The sequence below is a fragment of the Cariama cristata genome, unplaced genomic scaffold, assembly GCF_000690535.1.
Source record: "Cariama cristata isolate BGI_N322 unplaced genomic scaffold, ASM69053v1 scaffold11574, whole genome shotgun sequence".
Taxonomy (NCBI): domain Eukaryota; kingdom Metazoa; phylum Chordata; class Aves; order Cariamiformes; family Cariamidae; genus Cariama; species Cariama cristata.
In genome coordinates this window covers 5,210-25,873 of record NW_009614700.1, presented here as the reverse complement: position 1 = coordinate 25,873, position 20,664 = coordinate 5,210, and the positions used below count along the sequence as shown (strand labels likewise).

The 20,664-nt window shown below is 37.4% G+C and overlaps 1 protein-coding gene across 1 annotated transcript; it reads right to left on the bottom strand.

The window, feature by feature from the left end:
- Positions 1-1,062: 1,062 nt before the first annotated feature.
- Positions 1,063-20,281, bottom strand: SLX4IP (SLX4 interacting protein; the record flags this gene model as incomplete). The annotated part of the gene is made up of 4 exons (XM_009699525.1): positions 1,063-1,876; positions 3,366-3,472; positions 17,288-17,376; positions 20,152-20,281. Coding segments are annotated over 4 exons (1,140 nt in total), but the record flags the coding sequence as incomplete, so codon positions are not given.
- Between the last annotated feature and the right edge of the window lie 383 nt (positions 20,282-20,664).

The following is a 20,664-nucleotide window of genomic DNA, read 5'->3' as shown; positions in this document are numbered from 1 at the left end:
AAGTACATGTCGGTAAGATTTTTCAAAACTGCTTCCCATAAAATGTCCGTGGTCACAGTGATTTTAAGAGAATGATGAAAGAAAATTGCTTATAGTTTTATTTTAAACATTTAAAAAAGATAAGCATGAAATAAAAAGTTACATTTCCGTAGCTCATTAGCATATAAGTCACAAAAGCAGTATGAAAAAGCACTGTACAATTAAAAATTACCTCTATCTTAAAATAACAAATAATTCGGGTATCACTAACGTGAAAAAGTGTCTTGTCCTTGGACACAAACAAGGCCTGATGTTGACAGAGGAATGCATGAAGATGCGTACGCATGTTTGTGTATGAACTTTTCCCAATAGCAACGTTCGCACATCCAGGTGACTGCATATATAAAACCAATCTTCATTTTTCCAAAGACTGAATACATGATCACTTGTATCCACAACTCGGGTGAGAAATAAATGTTAACATGAAAACTGCAGAAGCTAGTTATTTTGAAATCCTGTTGAAACAGTGGGTCTTAAATTATCAGCAACATTACATCCTGGTTAAAGATTTATTTGAAATAACCTCAATTCGCCTTACTATTGTAAAGATCATGTGAGCAAACTATGAACTTCGTAACACAGGGAGAGAAAGGATTAATTTTTTACTGAAATAAACTATGTGTTCAGAAACAAGCAAAACACTGAGTAACTGCAGCTGCTAACAGATCACGAAAGCAGTTTTAACTTTTGCTGTCATCACCTGATATGACTTTTTAATAGTACTAAAACATATATAGATCTAAAATTTTGCTTAGTAAATATTATTTTGTAAGAGATTTTTCTTTCTATAAATACTACACTGCTTCATACCATATTAATGTCTAATTCCTAAAGACTTCACAGAATTACCTTCATTATGGTTCCAAGGGACTGAGATACTTAGTTAACTAAATTTTCTTAAAAAGTTTTGACTTTGTATTTTTATTATTTTTCATTATTTTGAATTGCTTCCTACTTTTTGCTTATGCTTTCCAAACACAAATTTGGCTGTCCACCCATGCCATCAAGGTAGCATTTCAGACTTCATGACTTCTTAAGCCTTCGCAGTTTTAACCTCCTGAGACCATTTTCAACTTCTTTTTTTCTTTTTTGGATAAGCTTCTCTGAAGACGCAAGCTGCAGTTCTAAACAAGATGATGGCATCACAGGTAATTCTGCAGTGGTTGGACTTGGCTCATTTTGGCTTGTCTGCACTATACTGTTCCTCACAGAAAGAGGCTGGGAGAGGTTTTCTCTCAAAGTTAGCGACTCCTCATCAGATGCAGTCTTTGGCATGTCTTGTTTAGAAAACAACCTGGAATTAAGTGGGGTCTTCTCCTCCAGGAACGGACCTAAACAATCATTGTCGCACTTACTCATTTCTGTATTGCTAGGAATTACAGTCCCTTCAGAGGATACTTTTTTCAAATGCTCTAACTTTTCTTCTGAACCACAGCTCTTTTGTTGACCCTGTGTTTTGGTCACTTTTTGACTTTGTTTTGGACCGAGCGGTGCTGACTCAGAGCTACAAGGAGGGTCCTCGCTCAGAAAACTCGACTTCAACCACTCCACAGAGTGAGATTTTTGCTGGCTGCTAACAGCATCTGGCTGTGTCTGATTAACTTCATTTTCCAGCTCTAAAACAGGAAGCTCCAAGTTGCTCCCAGCTGTATTTATGCAGTCCTTTAGCACTCCTGCACTCCTACGTTTCACTTCAGACTGAGGACTGAGAGAAGGCTGACAGTCATTCTTTCTCTTCCCTGTCTGCAAGTCCACTGAGTCAAGATAGGTCTTCTTGGAGTTCTTGCTGATTTGAGGTTTGCTTGTGCTACTCTTCCTTGTTTTTGTCCTTCTGACACTGCAATAAAAAGGAAAATTGTTTTTAAATTAAAAAAGAACCTTCACTGCCTCAATCTGCCCTTCTTACAAACTCTGAAACACCACTAGGGCAACTCTCTTCCTGAATGTGAAAAAAAAACAACCCTGTATATCATCTTGACAAGCAGTAATGTTTGTCTACTGTGGATAATAACAAGTGTTACCCATCTGATTTTCCACTGCACTAGGGGAACCCTATGTATTAATGACTAAGCCATGAAGGAGTTCACATTCTATTCCAAGAGGCAGAACTGGATTCATTACAGATGTTAAAGGTCAACACGGCATAAGTATATTCCTTCCCAAACTGGCTAGATAAAATAGTATTTTGTAAGTGCTTAAATGATTTCAAACCCTTTCCATATATTCACATGCATAACATATATCTAAAGAATAGAGGGGGGCCGGCGGGGAGAGGCAGCATGCGCGTCTCTGTGAGAGCTTCTAATCTCTATTTTAGAATGTTCCTCTGGAATTTTTCCCAGGACATTTCAAAGCATTACTTGAAAGTTAACCACTACTCATCTAGTATCAGGCCCGTTCATCTGGGAAGGACTTAATGCAAGTAGATGATATTCTAAAAGGAATTATGCAGGAAAATGGGATCACAAGGGACCCGATGGAGTATCAGTACATAAACACTCCTCAGCAGCACGTTACCTACAAATCTAGATTTCACATAGGCTGTAAGATGAACTTCATGCACAAGTACTGAAGCTGCATTTTGAGTCTAAAGGTATTAGTATAGATCGTCCCCTGCTGAGACCGCTTTCTGCTGCTCTGCTGATGCCGAGCAGTTCCCAGATGGGCACATCTAACTCTTCAGAAAGAGGGCTCTTCCAAAATAGGTAGCTGGCATACCTCCAAATCTGATCTCATTTCTAAAGTCAACACAGATGAGGCAACATGGGCAAAAAGAGAAGTTGCCAGGGTTCATTGCAAATCCCTGATTCCCCAGTTGATTTGGGGCTACCAGCAGCTTGCACGAGTAGGAATGGCATCCTGTCACAGCAGAGGACCAGTAAAATGTTCAGCTGATCAACTAACCCTTCCCATCCACTACACCAGGGACACTCTTGAATTGTGATCAAAGATCCAGACTAATAGCTACACTGCAGACTCTCAAAATGAACAAAAAATGTATTTGCAAAGTGTTTTTCACCAGATTCAAACATCACATATTTATTTTGGCTCAGAGTTTCATTCAAGGAAAAAATAATCTGTTTTGATTCTGACTAGCCCTATATGAGATATCTATGTGGGTTGTAATAGCTTTTTTCATGCCGTACGAAACAGCAACAATCATTTTATGTGCTTATCCACATTAGAGTAGCAGTCTCTTAGTAATTTAAAATAACCTTTTGTAAAGAAGTTTATATTATTTGAAGTTTTACTATATAGGCTAGATTCTTTTAACCCAAATTTTACCAGATTACAAATTTAACACCTTAGAAAGAATAACGACATACATTTCTTTCAAGATGTCTTGCTTTATTTGTTCATTCAGACTAATCTTAAGCTTGTTCTCAGCAGATTCAGTAAAATATTCAGATGTCCCACTGGAAAATTCTTCTTTCTGCTCCAAAAGAAAATACCGGTTTAAAACATGACACATCAAGCTATGATTATTCAACATAAAACTCCTTTTCTAATACTAAGATTTACAGATGTTCTCTATTATTTTGATCTGAGCAGTCTAAGAGAAACAGAATTATTTCTAATCTTTTAATATTTGGGAGTCTAGTCAGTTCTCTCCCCTTTCAGACTCCCAACGAACCTATTTCATACGCTAAAATATACCGCAAACAAACAAGACTGAAATGTAAAGGATGTAGCTTTCCAAACCGTCTGAGGAAACTGTTGGCAAATATTTGACATCTTTGTGGCTCAAACTGTGACAAATGCCAGGAATCTCTCTTGCAGACAGGAGCATGTTTGTCAGTTTTTTTTCCTGAAGAGACTGACTGGCGCAGTGGTCTATACACTTATTCCCAGAAGAATTCCCATGATTTTCCATACTTACAAAAATATATACAAGAGTGTTATTTGCTCATTTAAGAAGGCAAGGGTTAAAACTTTTAATACTAACGTTCAAACGCTCACATCTTGTAGTGGTTGGCTACTACAGGACAACAGGGGAATTCTTTCTGCTCTCAGCTAACAGCAGCACCACGGTTTTATATAATACGAGACTGGGGCGAGAGGGAGGGAAGGAAAATACTCTTTTTCTTCAAGCTGTGAGCACTTCCTTTCACAATGAAACAATCGCAATCAGAAAAGGGCCGTTTGCCGACTTCACTATTAACCACCACATACTTCAAAAAAGCATTATCTCTGAGGCTATCGAGAGAAGGGAGAAAAAAAACCGTGTCAAAGTCAAGAAGAGAAGAGGCTTTGTGCATCTCCTTTTCTTTGACAGCATTTTTCTTCATTGGCCTGCATGATGCAACTTCTGATTGGGGCTCATCAAATGTAGGCAGTGATTATTTATACTGTTTCTGGCTCCGCACCATGAAGGTAGCACACTGGAGCCAGGCGGTACAAAAGAACTGAAGAAAGTAGAGAAAGACTGTGGAGGGGCAAGGCCAAAGTGTGTTCATCACCGCTGCCTGGAACATCCCTCAGGAACCTGTCGCTTCTAGGGGATTAAGTCCTGCCCAATTTTATTTTTATTTGTAGTTTAAAGGAGAGAGGGTAAACCTCACTGCTCTTTCCAGAAGAATAACCCGGTGAGAACAACTTCCTATTTTGTAAGCAGAAAGAGGGTGGTCAGGCAAAGAAATAAAGCCATTTCGAGAGTTCAAAAAACTACAGCTGTTTTGAGCTTTCCTTTCAGAGGCAAATTACACAAACGTGTTTGTGTGTACTGACAGATGCATGAAGTTCTGTCCACTAATGCTGCAACACATGTGTTTACAGCAGGCAGAAAACACATGGGACGTATGTGCAATGTGATTTCGGCCTCAGAAATCAAGCCTAACTCGTTTAATCTGAGGGATTAATTGCTGCTTCTATTCTGGTTAGAGGTATGGACTCCCTTGATTTGACTAAATACATTTTCATGTTTTGTAAACTATTAAAGAATGAACGTTATTAAGATACTCAAGAGCTTTGCTAATTTTAAGAGAAGACACAGACTCTTAACTGTAAAGTCTGTAGAAACTATTCTGATTTCCAGTAACACTCACACAACTCAGACTGAAGGATCTTGCACAATCACTCTGCATCAAAGCAGCTGGAGAGCACTCTTACTTAGCCAGAGAAGAGGCGCACAAGCAGAAGCATTTCTGCTTTATGGTAACTGGTAAGGCTAATTCTATTAAATCTTCTTCAGTCCTCACCACAGCAGATCGTGACAGGATCACCAGTCCACTCAGGCAATTCTTTTAGATGTGGTAAGCAATGCGTGGAAAGTAGCACCTCGTACAAAATCCAGAGGAGGACTGGGGACAGTTCCTGTCCACACGTACTCACTACTGCAGAAGAGCAATAAACCTCGGTTCTAACTTGCAGCTGATTACGAGCAGTGCCCGGCCGTTGCCTGGAGCGTACCGTCATGGCAGGGTGCGAAGAGCAGACCCTGGAGAGAGGCAAAGGTGCCAAAGCCATGTCACTTGGGAGTTGAGTCAGACTGGAGTTAATGGTCCAAAGTTGAAGGGCTAACACATTGCCTCACTACGCCGTCGTCAACCTTCTGTTTTGTTTTCAAATAACTTATCACAGAATGCAGTGACAGAAAAGGGTTAAGGCATTAAAAAAATTAAAAATCAAAATGATTTATATGTGAAACACTTCTGAACATGCCCTCTAAGTACAGCAGATTTTCCCCTCGGAACCACACCCTGTAAGTGCTGTATTTTGAGAGCTGAACAATTAACATAAGGCATATGAGTCAGCCTTTGAAAGACTCTGTGGGAACCAGAGAGCCTTTTGCTATTAGGAGTGATGTAAACTCCCTAAGGCTGGAATAAGTCCACAATAGAAGGCAGAGAGAATCATAAATAACAACAATGGGCACTCCGTACACTACTAAGACACTCAGCCATTATTGGTGATACTTCCTTTATTTTCTTTATTAGACTTAATAATTTTAGTTAATTAAAAAAAATAAAAAACACTGTCTGTTTTGGGAATGCTATTTATTTCCTATGGGAACTTCAGGACTTGTTAAAGAAAGAAAAAAAGCTAATCTGCTCTCATCCTGTCTAGTAATCCCAAATTCCTTTTAGGCAGTGAAATAATTAAAGAAAAATATTCCAGGCATAAAAAGGAGGACAGTAGAAGCAGACATCATATAAACAATGACACCATGACAGAGAAAAACGTCAAAGCACCGCCAGACTTGCGACTTGACTCTGAAAGAGCTGCAGGGAGTGGGATTGCTGCTACCAAATTAAAACCACATTTCTTGGCAAATTGTTAAAGACAGACATATTTACATTTGTATAGAGACTGGGTGGGCACAAAAGATTAAAATGCTTCTTTAGCCCTTGAACTGCCAAGCTCTATTAGAAATATGTGCTCTTAAAATCCCAGGGTAAGCTCACTCCTTTTTGTCAGTAAAACTCAGCAAAGAAGGGTCTGCAGAAATGAAGCTTACAAAGTCTTACTGCCCTACCTGCTCATAACACTGGCCTCTCAAAACCTGGTTTTAAGATCCTTAGTACTTACTCAAAGAGACGTCTGGGAAAAAAACCAACTATTAAGACCTACAGAGAAACATCCCTGTTAGGCACAGAACATACTTGCTCTAAGGCTTATCAATTTGAAAGTCATTCTTTTACTGTCTTACTCTACTTACTATCTCACTCAAAATGAAAAAGAAACCCTCAAAAACGTAGAAGTGGTGACTGCCATCTGCAGCTCTCTCCAGGACAGCTGAATTCAGCAACACAAATACCTGTAAAAGAACTACTCATGGATGTGCACTTGTGAAGAATACTTACAACTGATTATCCTGAAGAAGAATGAAAGGTTTGGCCTTTTCATCCTGACAATAATACTCATACAAATATTGATTTTTTTTTTTTTTCAGTCTAGGGTTTGGGATGCTGGGTTGAGAAAAACTTCTAAAGTGAACAAGGCTGCTCCCCTTCCTGTCTCTTGTTGGGTTTCCTATTTTCTAGTTGTGTCTTACTCTTCTCATGATAACAGTTGCACATGCTTATGTACCGATGAATTAACACTAAGGGATAATTAAATTTTGTGTCTGGTTAACAAAAAAAACCACCCCAAAACAAACCAATAAAAACCACACATTGTTTCTGAATTGCATTTATCAATGTGGCTCAACTTGCTCATCAAAAATACTTAACAGAAAACATCAATGGGCCAAATAAATCTAGCAATGAAGCAATGAAATAAAGTATCCCAGGCACACACAACTGAATAAAATTAAAATTAGTAAAACAAATCAGACAGAAACACTTATTTAGGGGAGCTTTCTCTGAGCTTGCAATTGCACGATTTCTCTTAATGTCAACCCTAAGCAGTTATCATGAGCTCAACTATCTAGGACAACCTCTAGGTTTCAGAACAGTTCTACCAGGCGACTGGCAGATCAGAGAGGTCAGACAGGACTCTTTCCAATCCAATAAACAGAAAAGGGCTCCTAAAGCAAGTGAGGAGGTTTGTCAGTGAAGGATGAATCAGATACTGTAACCTAACTGATAGAAAATTGACAGAGACAGGACTTCGGTTTAGTCTTCTGCTCTCTCCCATCCCACATGAAGGAAAAGCTTCCCACAATTTCACAATGCAAATTTTTCAGTGTTTCCAATGTAGTGATGCATCTGTCCTAGCAATTCTACTTATGAACTCCTACCACATCATAAAACATTCATAGAAGTTTTCCAAGTACAGAAATGGATATTATTCTCAACCTGAAATGCAGTTCCTTGATTGGACTTGCAGAATATTGCTCTCCGTTTTAAAACGGACTGTCCTGCTTTCTATGTCAGCACGTGCCAGTAAAAAACATCAAGGATCATTCCACATTACACACAGGAGGATACTGATTTTTCATTTAAAATAGCTATTTTTAAGGAATGCTGGTGGTTTTACAAAATACATTATTTTCAAGATGGAAATTGGAGAAACAACCAGAGAAAACTGCATCTTTCCGGTGAGGAGCAGAACTGTATAACCTACCCATGGCGTAGCACAGAAAGAAAAATGTAATTCCTGGATCACTACAGTCTTCATTATCTACTACCAAAATTCATTTTGATTTGACACCATGGATTTTAACTATTAAGTTTTTGCTTCTCAAAAGTCCCTGTGATCTGTACTATTTAGTCCAAGAGTTGGCCCAATCTGTTACAAGCCCCTGTGATACACATTCCACTTTCTCAAAATACAAGGTGTGAAGCCAGGTTTCTCACTCAGTACATAAGTCCTGGCAACTGCAAACACTCCAAAGGTCCCCAAACCATCATCAGATTAGCTTAAAGCATATGACTTCTACAGGAAAATGCCTTCTTGCTTTTGAAGTCTTTTGTTTGGATTTCAATTGTATTTCACGTACAGCAGCAATTCCAGACTACTCTGAATGTAGGAAATTTAGAGTTCTCTAGATTTGCATTTGAACACTTAATAGAAAAACTCCTAATAAGCTGTAAATGGCATAAAACAAATAAAATGTGATCCTTCGTAAAAAAAAGTTGCAGGGGGACCTTTTCAAAAATCTATACACATCTGTAATCGATCAAAAACCAATACACATCTGTAACTGATAGCAAGAACATATATAACACTTTCTAAGGCCACAGAAAGTGCTCCTGAAACAAGCGATTTATTTACATACTCAGCAGCACATGCTACATGCTGTACATATTTGCTTGAAGGCAAAAAGCATTAAAATTAATGTTAAGTAATTGAGCTATTAATCATTCTGATTTTATATTCTGATAGTACAAGACTCAGATTCTATCTTCAGAGAAAGTATCCACTGATAAGAAATGGAGAAGAAAACAATAGCTTTTCAACCAAAATAACCTCTTTTGGTAACACTGAAGAAAAATGTAAAGCATAGTAATGCTTACTTTTTTATTTTTTTTTTAAAGAAAACCAATGTCTTAAAAGCATGCATCTTTAGCTAGCCTTTCCCATTAATTTTAAGGTTCCTGCCTCCAGTAGTTATGAAAGAAGACATGCATGCAAGATATACATGCTTTATACTTTAAAGACTCCTTTACAAAATAAGACTACAGCAATTTTATGTGGAGCTCGACCCCTTTCCCCAACTTAACAAACCACGAGGGAAAGAATCTACTACTCAATTGTCACATGAGTATCTGAAAAAGCAAGGTAATCCTGTACTACAGCTTTGAACAGTCTGACATGAGGATCCTCTATCTGCCTACCAAATCTAAATGGATATCACAGTCACCCAGTACAGACATCTAAACACCTACTAGGAATACTGAAGAAAACTTCATATTTATCCTTCCAGATACACCACGGGTTATATGACATAACAGAATACTACTTAATGTACACGATGTATACAACAACATGATTCATATGCTTAAAACTTCAGTTCTTACAGAAAAAAAATCTGGAGGACAACACATCAATTTTAAAAACAACTGTTCTCTTTAGACAGTTACAATAGTGTTTAACAACTGTAGGAGATCTTGGAAAGAATAACTAATACTCTTGATCTTGCTGGTTACACAGAAGCAAAATACGTAAAATAGGCAGAACTGCACAGCCCAGGAGATAATTACTGTTCAACAATTTAGTTAATGTTTGAGCTTGGATTCCAAAACAAACATCACCACCCCCCCCCTCAAAGCCCCCAAGATTTCTGAGCTCACACTGGGGATCTGACCCTCCAAATAATTTCAAATCATTACAAATTGCTCAGAAATCCTTCCATGAACTTTACCATCATATATTTCAGCTTACTGTTCAGTCAAGTTATGAAATTCCTATTAGTCTTAACAGATTTCTGCTGAAGGCTGAGGAACGGATTGCTCTTTAAAACAATGAAAAAAAAATTTGTCAAATATTCTTTGCCCAACAGGAATACAGAGAATTATTTTTAAAAACTGAAGTAATGTAAACCTTTTAAAGTCCTAGAGTCATCAAAATCTTGCAGATGCACAGTAGCTAAAGAAAACCTTTAGCTCACTGCAGTTTTAAACATTATCACCGCCAGCCTCCCACCCTGCACCTTTGCTGGAGGTGCCCGTCCTCTCAAAGTCTGCAAAGAGGAGAGAGCATCACTCTGTGCAAAGTCCAGCATCTTAGCTGCAATCCGCATTAACGACCAGCATAAGCTATGACAGCAAGAGAGTGAGAGGGGAGAGGAAAATGAGGGAGGTGAAAGGATGATGACAGATGATAATATCTTAAATAACCACAAGGCTTTGAGAAATGAGATCCTGTGAGTGCTGCTAAGTAGTTGCATTTAAATCAACCGGAGCACTCATACAAGAAGCACCTACCAAAATCAGTAAAAGATTATTCAATTTGTCCCTACTTTTTAAAGATTGCTTCATATGGAAATCATTTTATGTGCTTCACCATTTACACTGCAGTTACAGGACCTTTTGTATTTCTGCTATCCTTCATCTGGATTTTGCACAAGGAGAGGTATCTAATCTTTTATTGAAGATGTATTCAACTTACAGCTTTAAGGCAATTTAACTATTACTTTTCATTTCATTCCATATATACGCTAATATTCTGTCTGCTTTTCGGATAAATAATGCTATGGAGAAAAGATTTTCAAATCAGTTCACTGTAGCAATATCTTGGCCTTTTTCCAGAGACTGTACAGTTAATTCACTCAGCGGTACGTGTGAACGCTGTAATTGCTCTTTTCAGTAAAAATACTTGCGTTTATCAACAGCTGATTTTCATTTACAGTCCTAATGCCCCTCTACCCAGCTCTGTGAGGTTTCTCTGAAATTCTCCACAGCCTTCTCCAGTCTTGACTAATTCAAATCATTGTGTCAGATTTCATTTCATCATTTGTCCACTTCCCTGGTTCATTAATATAACAAACAGCAGACAGCTATTAGACTTTTGCCATGCAGAAAATAAATCAGTCAGTTTGCAATCTATAAGCAGAAACCAAGACAAGTTCAGACAAATCGCACTGAGGCAATTCACAGCATTACCGCTCTCGGGTATCTTCCCTCTCCTTTTGCAGGAGGTTCCTACCCCCACTGCAGAGTTGGCAGAAGGGAGCACACACACACGCATACAGCCCAGCTGCTCCCACCCGCAATTCAATGTACTAGCTTAAAAACATGGGAAGTTTGGCGAGCAGGAATCCACAAGACTGTGATATGCAGCAAGATGAGATGCAGGCACACAGCCCTTTTGGCAGCCTCTGCTATAGGAGTGGTAATCTCCAAGGAGAAGAGGCAGACAGCTGGGACAAAAGGGAATATTGTAAAACTGCCATAGCTTTCTTCCTTATGACCAAGTCAAAGAATTTAGTATCATCACTTTGTGATGCAGTTTCGCAGAGAGAGCAGTCCTATGATTCAAGCTAATTTAAAGCTACCCTAACACTGAAAGGGAAGTCTCACCCTTTCCCAACACATGATCCTGCCAAGTATCAACACCAGCATTTAGGCAGCCATGCAGTGAGAGTCTGACCGAAGTGATCCAGCTGAAAGCTAACCATGCAAATAACAAAAAAACCCCAAAACATAAGAACTCCCTTGTTTTCAGAGGGATCAAGGAATTAAGTCAGCTCCCCACGCATACCAGTACTGACAGACACTGAGGACCAGAATGCCTGGGTAGGAGAAGAGAAGGCAGGAGAGGCTGCCTGTTCCAGTACCCTCAGTCTTGCCTCAGCTTCAGCAGAATATGAAGGATGACTAGAAAAACGTGACAGAAGCTTGAAGCGTCAAAAGTGGAAAACTCACCAAAGACAAAAGCAATTCTTCACCTGTTCCATGATGTGGTATTTGGACAGGGTTCGTCAGTCTGCAGTTTCCCCTCTCTACCTTTTTGAAAAAAGTAATGAACCCTGTTCATACAGTTACCCAACTACAGGTTAATAGTAAGTTGTTTTCCTCTAGCTGTGTTTCCTATAACGACTGAAAAGAATTAGACATATTATCTGAAAACAATGAAAACTAGATTTGATGAAATTTGAAAAAGGATAATGAAATTGAAAACCTTCAACAAGACAAGTATTACAACAAATGTAACGTGTTTTGGATGTTACTTCCAAACCAGGGTAACTATCAGCTGCTACCTAAAGGGGTGCTCCTGCTTTCTTCATTCAAATCCAGGCTGCATGCTCCTGCGACATATTTTGTGTCACAATTGGCAACTGTGTGGGTACAGGATGAGTTGGTTCAGTGAACTGACATGACTGAAAACTAATCCTCCAATAAAAAACAGAGAAACTTCACAAACAAATCATTTTCTGCTGGATCAAGTCAATGAACTAATTCATTCTTGACTGAAGAATCACTTGGTCCATTGTAACCCGAAAGGAAAGGAATACGTAGCTGGAACTAGAGGGGATGCGGACTGACCTTTTCAGTAGTAGCCCACCATTACAGCAGTTTAACGGTGATATTATATGTACATATATATACACACACACAGTTCCATGCCCAGATCAGTACTTACACAGGGTGAATTGTACAACTGTATTTCACAGTGTTTCCTTCTTCCCCTACCCAATTTGATCTCGCTTAACAATAAAAGAGTCTTTAAAATATTTAAGATGACTAAATTCCACATAAAGTCTTCTACTAATCTTTACAAATTGCTGCTATCTGAAAAAAGTTTTCCTTCTGCCTTCCAACAGACACACTATTGCAGCAGCATACACTCTAATGTTAAGTCTCCTGTTAAGCACGGCTAAGTCTGCAAGTTTTCGTGAAAGAACCAGAAGCCTTTTCCCAGCATAATCAGAATCCAAGCAAATCATGTCATTTATGCTCTTATGAGTTTTAAGAAAGATAATTCTCTAATGTACCTGAAGTATGTCATGACGACACAATTTATAAAATGAGACACATATGAAGATGATGAAATAGTTTGCTTCTATTTCTCTCTTGGGGATTTATTCTCCTCGCCTACCTGTGCAGGTTTTTCTGTTCGGTTGGGTTTAAGAGTAATACTCTGTTTGGAAAAGAATCTTTATTTTTGTATAATATTCTCTGTAACTTAACAAGGTTCAGTGGAAACCCTGAGATCTTTTTAATCAAGACAGGACCTCCTACTCTCCACTTTCTTTTCTGATTTCACATGAACGGTAATTTCAAATTTCCACTTTAATATCATCATCCTTCATACTTCCCCTACAACTGCTTCCTCTCATAGATTCTAGTATAAAGTCGACGTGGTTATCAATGAATACTCCATTGTTAGCACATTTTCAAATGCTCACAAGCCTTCAATAAGCCTTCCACCCATTTCCATTTCCACTGTTTCTTCAGATAACCCATTTCCAATTTTCCATTTTAGCTCTCTACATAATAATCATCCAGAAAATGTCGTCATTGACAAAGATGACTAATGTCTCCAGAGCTCTTACATATTTCCCCGGGCTTCCACTTTTGCCATGTTCCCAAAACTGTCTTCTTTTTCAAGATAAAACTACTCAAGATTAGTTTGGCAAAACAGGAAACAATGGTTTTATGTTTAAACTTAGCAGTAATCAGCCAAGCTATTCTTCCATCTTTTCCTTGAGACGTCGTCATTGACAAAGATGACTAATGTCTCCAGAGCTCTTACATATTTCCCCGGGCTTCCACTTTTGCCATGTTCCCAAAACTGTCTTCTTTTTCAAGATAAAACTACTCAAGATTAGTTTGGCAAAACAGGAAACAATGGTTTTATGTTTAAACTTAGCAGTAATCAGCCAAGCTATTCTTCCATCTTTTCCTTGAGACTTCCAATTTAGATTAGTTTGGCAAAACAGGAAACAATGGGTTTATGTTTAAACTTAGCATTAATCAGCTAAGCTATTCTTCCATCTTTTCCTTGAGAGTTCCAATTTGCTTATGTATTTTCAATAACTTGCTGTGTTGTTTCTTTAATAGAAATTTCCCTTCTTCCAAAATGATTATTACTGCCTGCAGTTTGATTTTTAGATATGATTATGTATTTTCAATAACTTGCTGTGTTGTTAATAGAAATTTCCCTTCTTCCAAAACGATTATTACTGCCTGCAGCTTGATTTTTAGATATGACCACAGAAAAAAACCATTTCTAAATAGATTCTAGAAAATAGAAAATTGCTTATCAATAGATTTTCTTCTGTTTTACTTCAGCTCTACTCCTTAGAAGTGCTCTCAAATCTTTTACTAGTTTATGCTTAAAGCTAATTTGACAGAGACTGCCTAATCCACCTTTTCCCTGGTCTTACAAGATGCATCACAGAAAGCTTCGAATTGCTTCTCTCAGTAATTAATGCTAAGGTTTGTGCTTGTGAATATCTCAAAAGTAATCTAATTATGATCTTTCCTAAGACGGAGGACACAAGGATTTCATTTCATATCTGGCAACATGCCTTGAAACTCTTCATTTAAGCACAGCCTACTTCAGAGATACAGAGAATAACCTAAAAGGCAGTGAAAAGGCAAAGACTAAAGTGCTGAAGACAGGTGAAGAGAGAGAGAGTTGCAGTGAGTAAAAGAAACACGTATCGGGCTGACATAAAACTGGTTTCAAGTAATGGGAAAGCAGGGCATTGAGCCTGACCTGTCCTGACAGAGCTCAGGAATGAAAGCTTGACCCAAACCATAAACCAGCATAAAAGCAGTTTAAAAAAAAAATTAAGAAAAATTGTTAAGTCAATGACTAAGTCAATCACAGTGACATTCAGCAACACTGAAAAGTGACAAAGTCTCCATTAATGTATAGTCAACTACTTTTATAGAACACAGATAGGCCCTCAAAACGAAGGGTGTGAGCTGATTAAACATTTCAAAGAACTTGCATGCAACATTATGAAATTATTCAAACCCAAATAACATACAGAGGGAACCAAAACATATGCCTCATTTTCAGTCCATGATGGAATACACTGGACAGTATCAACGGAAAGGTCTTCTACAGAGGGAACCAAAACATATGCCTCATTTTTAATCCATGATGGAATACACTGGAGAGTATCAACGGAAAGGTCTTCTGGTGAGTAAAAGAAACACGTATCGGGCTGACATAAAACTGGTTTCAAGTAATGGGAAAGCAGGGCATTGAGCCTGACCTGTCCTGACAGAGCTCAGGAATGAAAGCTTGACCCAAACCATAAACCAGCATAAAAGCAGTTTAAAAAAAAAATTAAGAAAAATTGTTAAGTCAATGACTAAGTCAATCGCAGTGACATTCAGCAACACTGAAAAGTGACAAAGTCTCCATTAATGTATAGTCAACTACTTTTATAGAACACAGATAGGCCCTCAAAACGAAGGGTGTGAGCTGATTAAACATTTCAAAGAACTTGCATGCAACATTATGAAATTATTCAAACCGAAATAACATACAGAGGGAACCAAAACATATGCCTCATTTTCAGTCCATGATGGAATACACTGGACAGTATCAACGGAAAGGTCTTCTAGGTGGTCTTTTGTAGTCTAGTCTAGAGTTCAAACATACTCACTGCTAAATTGCAAAGAGAAAAGTACACACGCAACATGCAGGTCTTTAGCCTCTACTTCTAGAGTGCAAAAAACTTGAAATAACCTCTCAGTGGCAAACACACACTCTCCCAGTTTGGCAAAGTACTGAACTGGAGTATGTAACAAATTCCGTACCAACATGCTATAGAAATTCTGGATCGACAAAACAGTCTGCAGTGGAATCATCCTTTAAGTTAGAGTGGTAAAAATTAAAAAGTTCTGGATCGACAAAACAGTCTGCAGTGGACCCTTTAAGTTAGAGTGGTAAAAATTAAAGACACACTCCTTAACATTTGCTGAGAGTCTGTTCACATCCTGTTAGTTCTTGAAATCAGGGAAGATGGCCTAGGGATAACTTTATCTTACTCTCTCCTACCAACATACCACACTGACCGTTCCAGCCAGTTCTATGCACATGTATCGCATCTGTAAGTAAAGCAAATTCCCAAGACTTTATTATTGATTAGGATATGATCCCACTAAGAGGTTTTGGGGGGGGATTGGGTTTTGTGTTTTAACATAAAAACATTTAAACTCCCTTTTTAAACAAGGAGTTTCCATAGATCAAAATCAAATTTTGAAACAGTCAGGCTAAAGTCCACAACATTGTATTTTTCATTTGCCTTCTCCTTACTAGACAGAATCATGTGAAAGAAACTAAAGAAAATGTCTCATCTTTTATTTTATGGAAAGATTAAAAATACCAAATGGGGGAATCTGATATCTCATAAGAGATACTTAAGCAAGAAAAAAAAAAGATAATTACTTCTCAGTAAAAATGCAGAGACGGGATTTTCTACTTAAAGCATCTAAGTAGTTTTCAAGAAAATACTGAGAAAGTAATCATTTTCAAAACAGCACGGTACTTCTAAAGCAGTTAGATTTTTTTTTCTGAGAGAGAAAAACATTTGCTTGATCCTTTGACATTTAAGGATACTTACCCATCCAGGAATCAAGATAAAAAAATCTACGTTTAGTATAACAAATAAAAACACGCTGCTTGATATTAAAAAAATACTAAGTTGAATGAGTAGAAGAAAAACCTTTTTTTCAAGGGTCAAATATTCTGTAATACATTTAAGATAAACTACTAAAATATACATAGACCTCAGCACGTAACTCTGACTCTTACTGTGAGTGCAGAAGAGACTGCCTGCCATATAGCAGGCCACCTGGGTCAATGTGAGCACTCCTGAGACAATCAGCAGTTAACTGCAGCATAAAATTCATAAGCCTTTGACCCTGATAAAGCCTTCAGGATGAAATATTTAAGTAGAATTGTTTATGGTATTTAACTACACACCAGTGCCTTTTTCTCCATAAATGTTCAGGGACTTTTTTTTCCCAGCAGGGCTAGCATTGATCCATTTGAGTTGTTTTGCAGAACAAGTGCTAAGAAAACATACAAGAAACGCATGGACATTAAAAACTGCCCCGTAATAATTTTGGAAAGCAAAATGTTACAAGGACAAAATATACAGAAAAAAGATCCTTAAATCAAGGTGCTAAAAATCATACGTAGCTTTCTAAATACATGGTCTTTTTCTCTGAGCCTTATATGGCTCAGAAAATGCTGAGCTTCTAAAAATTCCCATTTTTGTCTGCTTCAGACTCACATCAGGATGTCCTTTCGAATACTTTGGCCCAACTGTTAATGTGACTTTCTGGTTCCAAGATGACAGCCACAAATATGTGAATAACTACATCTATATATAAACATTCATCTTACACTATAAAATAAACCAGAAAAATCTATAGAATGGTTTTGTACATACCAATACATCATTTTCACATGTCCAAGCACTTGGATTAGATTCAAGTTTACTGACACAAACTATAAATCTGTCTGGAAACACACGTAGCTCTATACAAAAAGAATTGAAAAGAAGATTACAAAACTTATAACCATATTCAAACCCACACATAATGACAACATATATGCATGTTATTTTAGCAAACAAAATAATTTATTGTTTAAATTGCACACTAACTCACTTTATGCACTCTATTAGTTTCTTACCTACTCTTTTCAATACCCCCTCCCTCCTTCTGTTTTGCTTTTTTAAACCATTCAAAACCAAATCAATAAGTCAGAGTAAGTTTAATTCCCAAGAGGATAGTCATGGTTGCAAATCAGTCCACCTGCACCCCTGGACAAATATACCAGACAGAACCAACAGACAAACCACTTAACAATGATTTCTTTTGTGCTATTCTGGTGAGGAGTCTTTTCATCACAAAACCTGTAAATTATGTTTGTAATACAGCACAACATATTCAATCAGGATTTGGCATAAAAACTCAGCATAAGGCCAAGTGTTTCAAACTCTGACTACAGTGATTTTTGAAGTCATTAAACTAATTGGTTAACTACTACCAAATTACATATTTTATTCAAGATCACATGGTTTGTTATGAACACAAAAAGTTTCTATTTACAAAGAATTAAAAATTGAAGGGTTCTCAGGTTAGAACAGACCAGACAAAGCTTTATTCAGTACCTAGCAATGCTATGAAAAGAGCACAGCTGGATATTTACTTTACATATCTGATTATTTCCAGTTTACTATCTTTGTATTTTCAGCTCAGATTTTTTTGATGTCAGTTTTTGTTTTGGTTTGGTTTTATAAAAAGGGAGTTACTAATTTTTAAAGTGTTATACTTCAAAAACAAGCTGTAACACCTTATTTTCTGGGACAAGAAAGAGACAAGGCACACAGAAAAAAATACAAGGTAGACCTCATAGATTCTTTTGGTAGAATATCTCCTCACAGCGAATTGAGTATAGGCATGGTGTGCGCAATTTGCCAGTGACCATGAGGTCATCCATATGGGCAACTACCTCTCTACAAGGTACTGCTTCTTCATCAACAGCCTATCTCCATTAGCATCTGCCAAAACCCTCTGAGTGCATACCAGCAGTGACTTTTCTAGAGTCATGACAATGAAAAGATGGGGATGTTGAAACAGATTACCTTGCATTTGCCATTGGCTGAAAAAGCATACACAGAGACCTCAGATGCATCTGTACTGGCACAATAGCTTGCTAAGCTACTATAACTTGATAATGAATATGAGCCTTTCATAATCCCTTCAGAAATATCAACTCTGTTAGCAAAACTGTGTCCAAGGAAGCATTCATGCTGTGCCTTATGTCCAGACTACTCCTTCCCTGCTTGTATCCTCAAGACCTGAAAAGGCACCCGCAAAGGTCTAGCACAATGGCTTTCAAACTGCGAGCAGTCTACGGACATCTTCCAAATGGGCTATACAAGAAAAGTTGGACAACTGTTGCAAGGACTGAATTTGTTATGTGGGGTTCCAATAACAGTGTCTTGGGTAAGTTTACTTTAGATATTGAGTGAGCAACACCAATTAATATATGCAAGATTCTTCTTCTATTAGGCTCAATGTTTGGTTTTTATTTGTGAGGTACTAGGGGTATCTTACAGAAAGGAAACACTGGTGCCAAATTAATAATTTTTTTTTTTTTTAGGATATTTGCTTATTTTGCTATTTATTGGGACCATAACCTAGCAAAATGAAGTTCCTTTCTTGTTAGGAACTTCACGTGGAAGCAAAGTTTTGACAGTACCATCATAGTCTCTTTTTTCGGGCTGCGCTAGTAGGGCAAGTTCATTCCAGTTAGACATTTTTATCATTACATTTTATAACAATCTCACTTGCTGGCTAACAAAATGGAAGTATCTTAAGGTATTCATTGATGCCTAAAAAAGTTCAAATTTAATACACAGAAACCAATGCTGAGATAGCAATGCAGACATTCTGCTGTTCTATTCTAACTGTTCCTCCAGGAGGGTGGCAGAACAAGTCTGATGAAATATTTAAAATCAACACTCCAATCTCTTTAACCAATATGGCCTTAGAAAACAACTAGTTGGCATTTGAAGAGAGATTTAAATATTTACAAATATAATGAATTCCTATAAAAATAAAAATTATTTTAAAATATCCACTCAAGTCTTCAATACTTTTAAGTGCACCTAATTGATTTATTTTGCCTTTTTTAATACAAAAAGGTCAACACAAAGGGCAGTGATCGTTATAGATCCTTTTTATTGCTGTTGGCAGGACAGGATTGGTATCACTTCCTTACACAGCATATTGGCTTGAGAAAACATGAAAAAAAGATCTGGTCCAATGACATCACCTATGTAAAGATTTTATAAGACTGAGGTGAATGAAAGCCTTTTCTTGCATACACTTGTACTGTACAGTTGATGTCACAAGACACTCGAGCAGTAATGAAGTGATTCATACTGCAACCTCTGGTTGATTCACCCTGCAGAGACTCAGTAAAATGCTGAGTCTCATCATTCTTACAGAATTTGGTGTGGCTTAGTCGACTACCCTGCGGCAAGGCATACACAAATTTAAAATTAAGTTTTAAAAAAAATCCATCATATGTTAAGAAATACTTTTTTTTTTTTTTTAGGAAACATCCTCTAGGAAAAAAAAAAAACACAAAAAAACCAAAACAACAAAAAAACCACAAAACAAGCTCTGAAAGAAGTTTTGATTAAGTAGATCAAAGTCTGACAAAGTACTAGTTTATGTTCCCTTTTTTCTCCCAGAAATGCAAAATTCTAAGTAACACTATAAGAAACTGATTTCTTACCACGATAACGTTTCCCTTCAGCACAACGGAGATTAACCCATCTCTTCATAAAGTAGGCAGTAATGTGAAAACTGTTGGCTGCAACATAAAACAAAGGGGTAATAATAAGTGTAAGGTTATCTTGGGCATTCTGGTCTCAAAGTGTTGCACATCTGCAAAGACAGGATTGAGACAAAGCAGCAGCAGCTCAAGAATACAAAATAAAATGTAACTTTAAAGGATTATTTTTAAAAAGAAATTGCTCATACTGAGGTCTCAAGAAATTAATATCTGAAATGGGAAAAAACAAAATAACTTACTAACCACCAAGCTCCGGTATCCAACCACAGAAACAAATTTAAATCAATTAATTGATCAGAGGTGTCATCTGCTTAATAGCCTAGTGTCACAGTCACTAGTCCAATAGGCTAGTCCTATTCACTATGATTTTTTCATACATATTCTACAAGAACACTACAGATGACCGTTTACTTAACTGCCTTCTAGAGAAACAAAAGATGGCTATAAAAAACC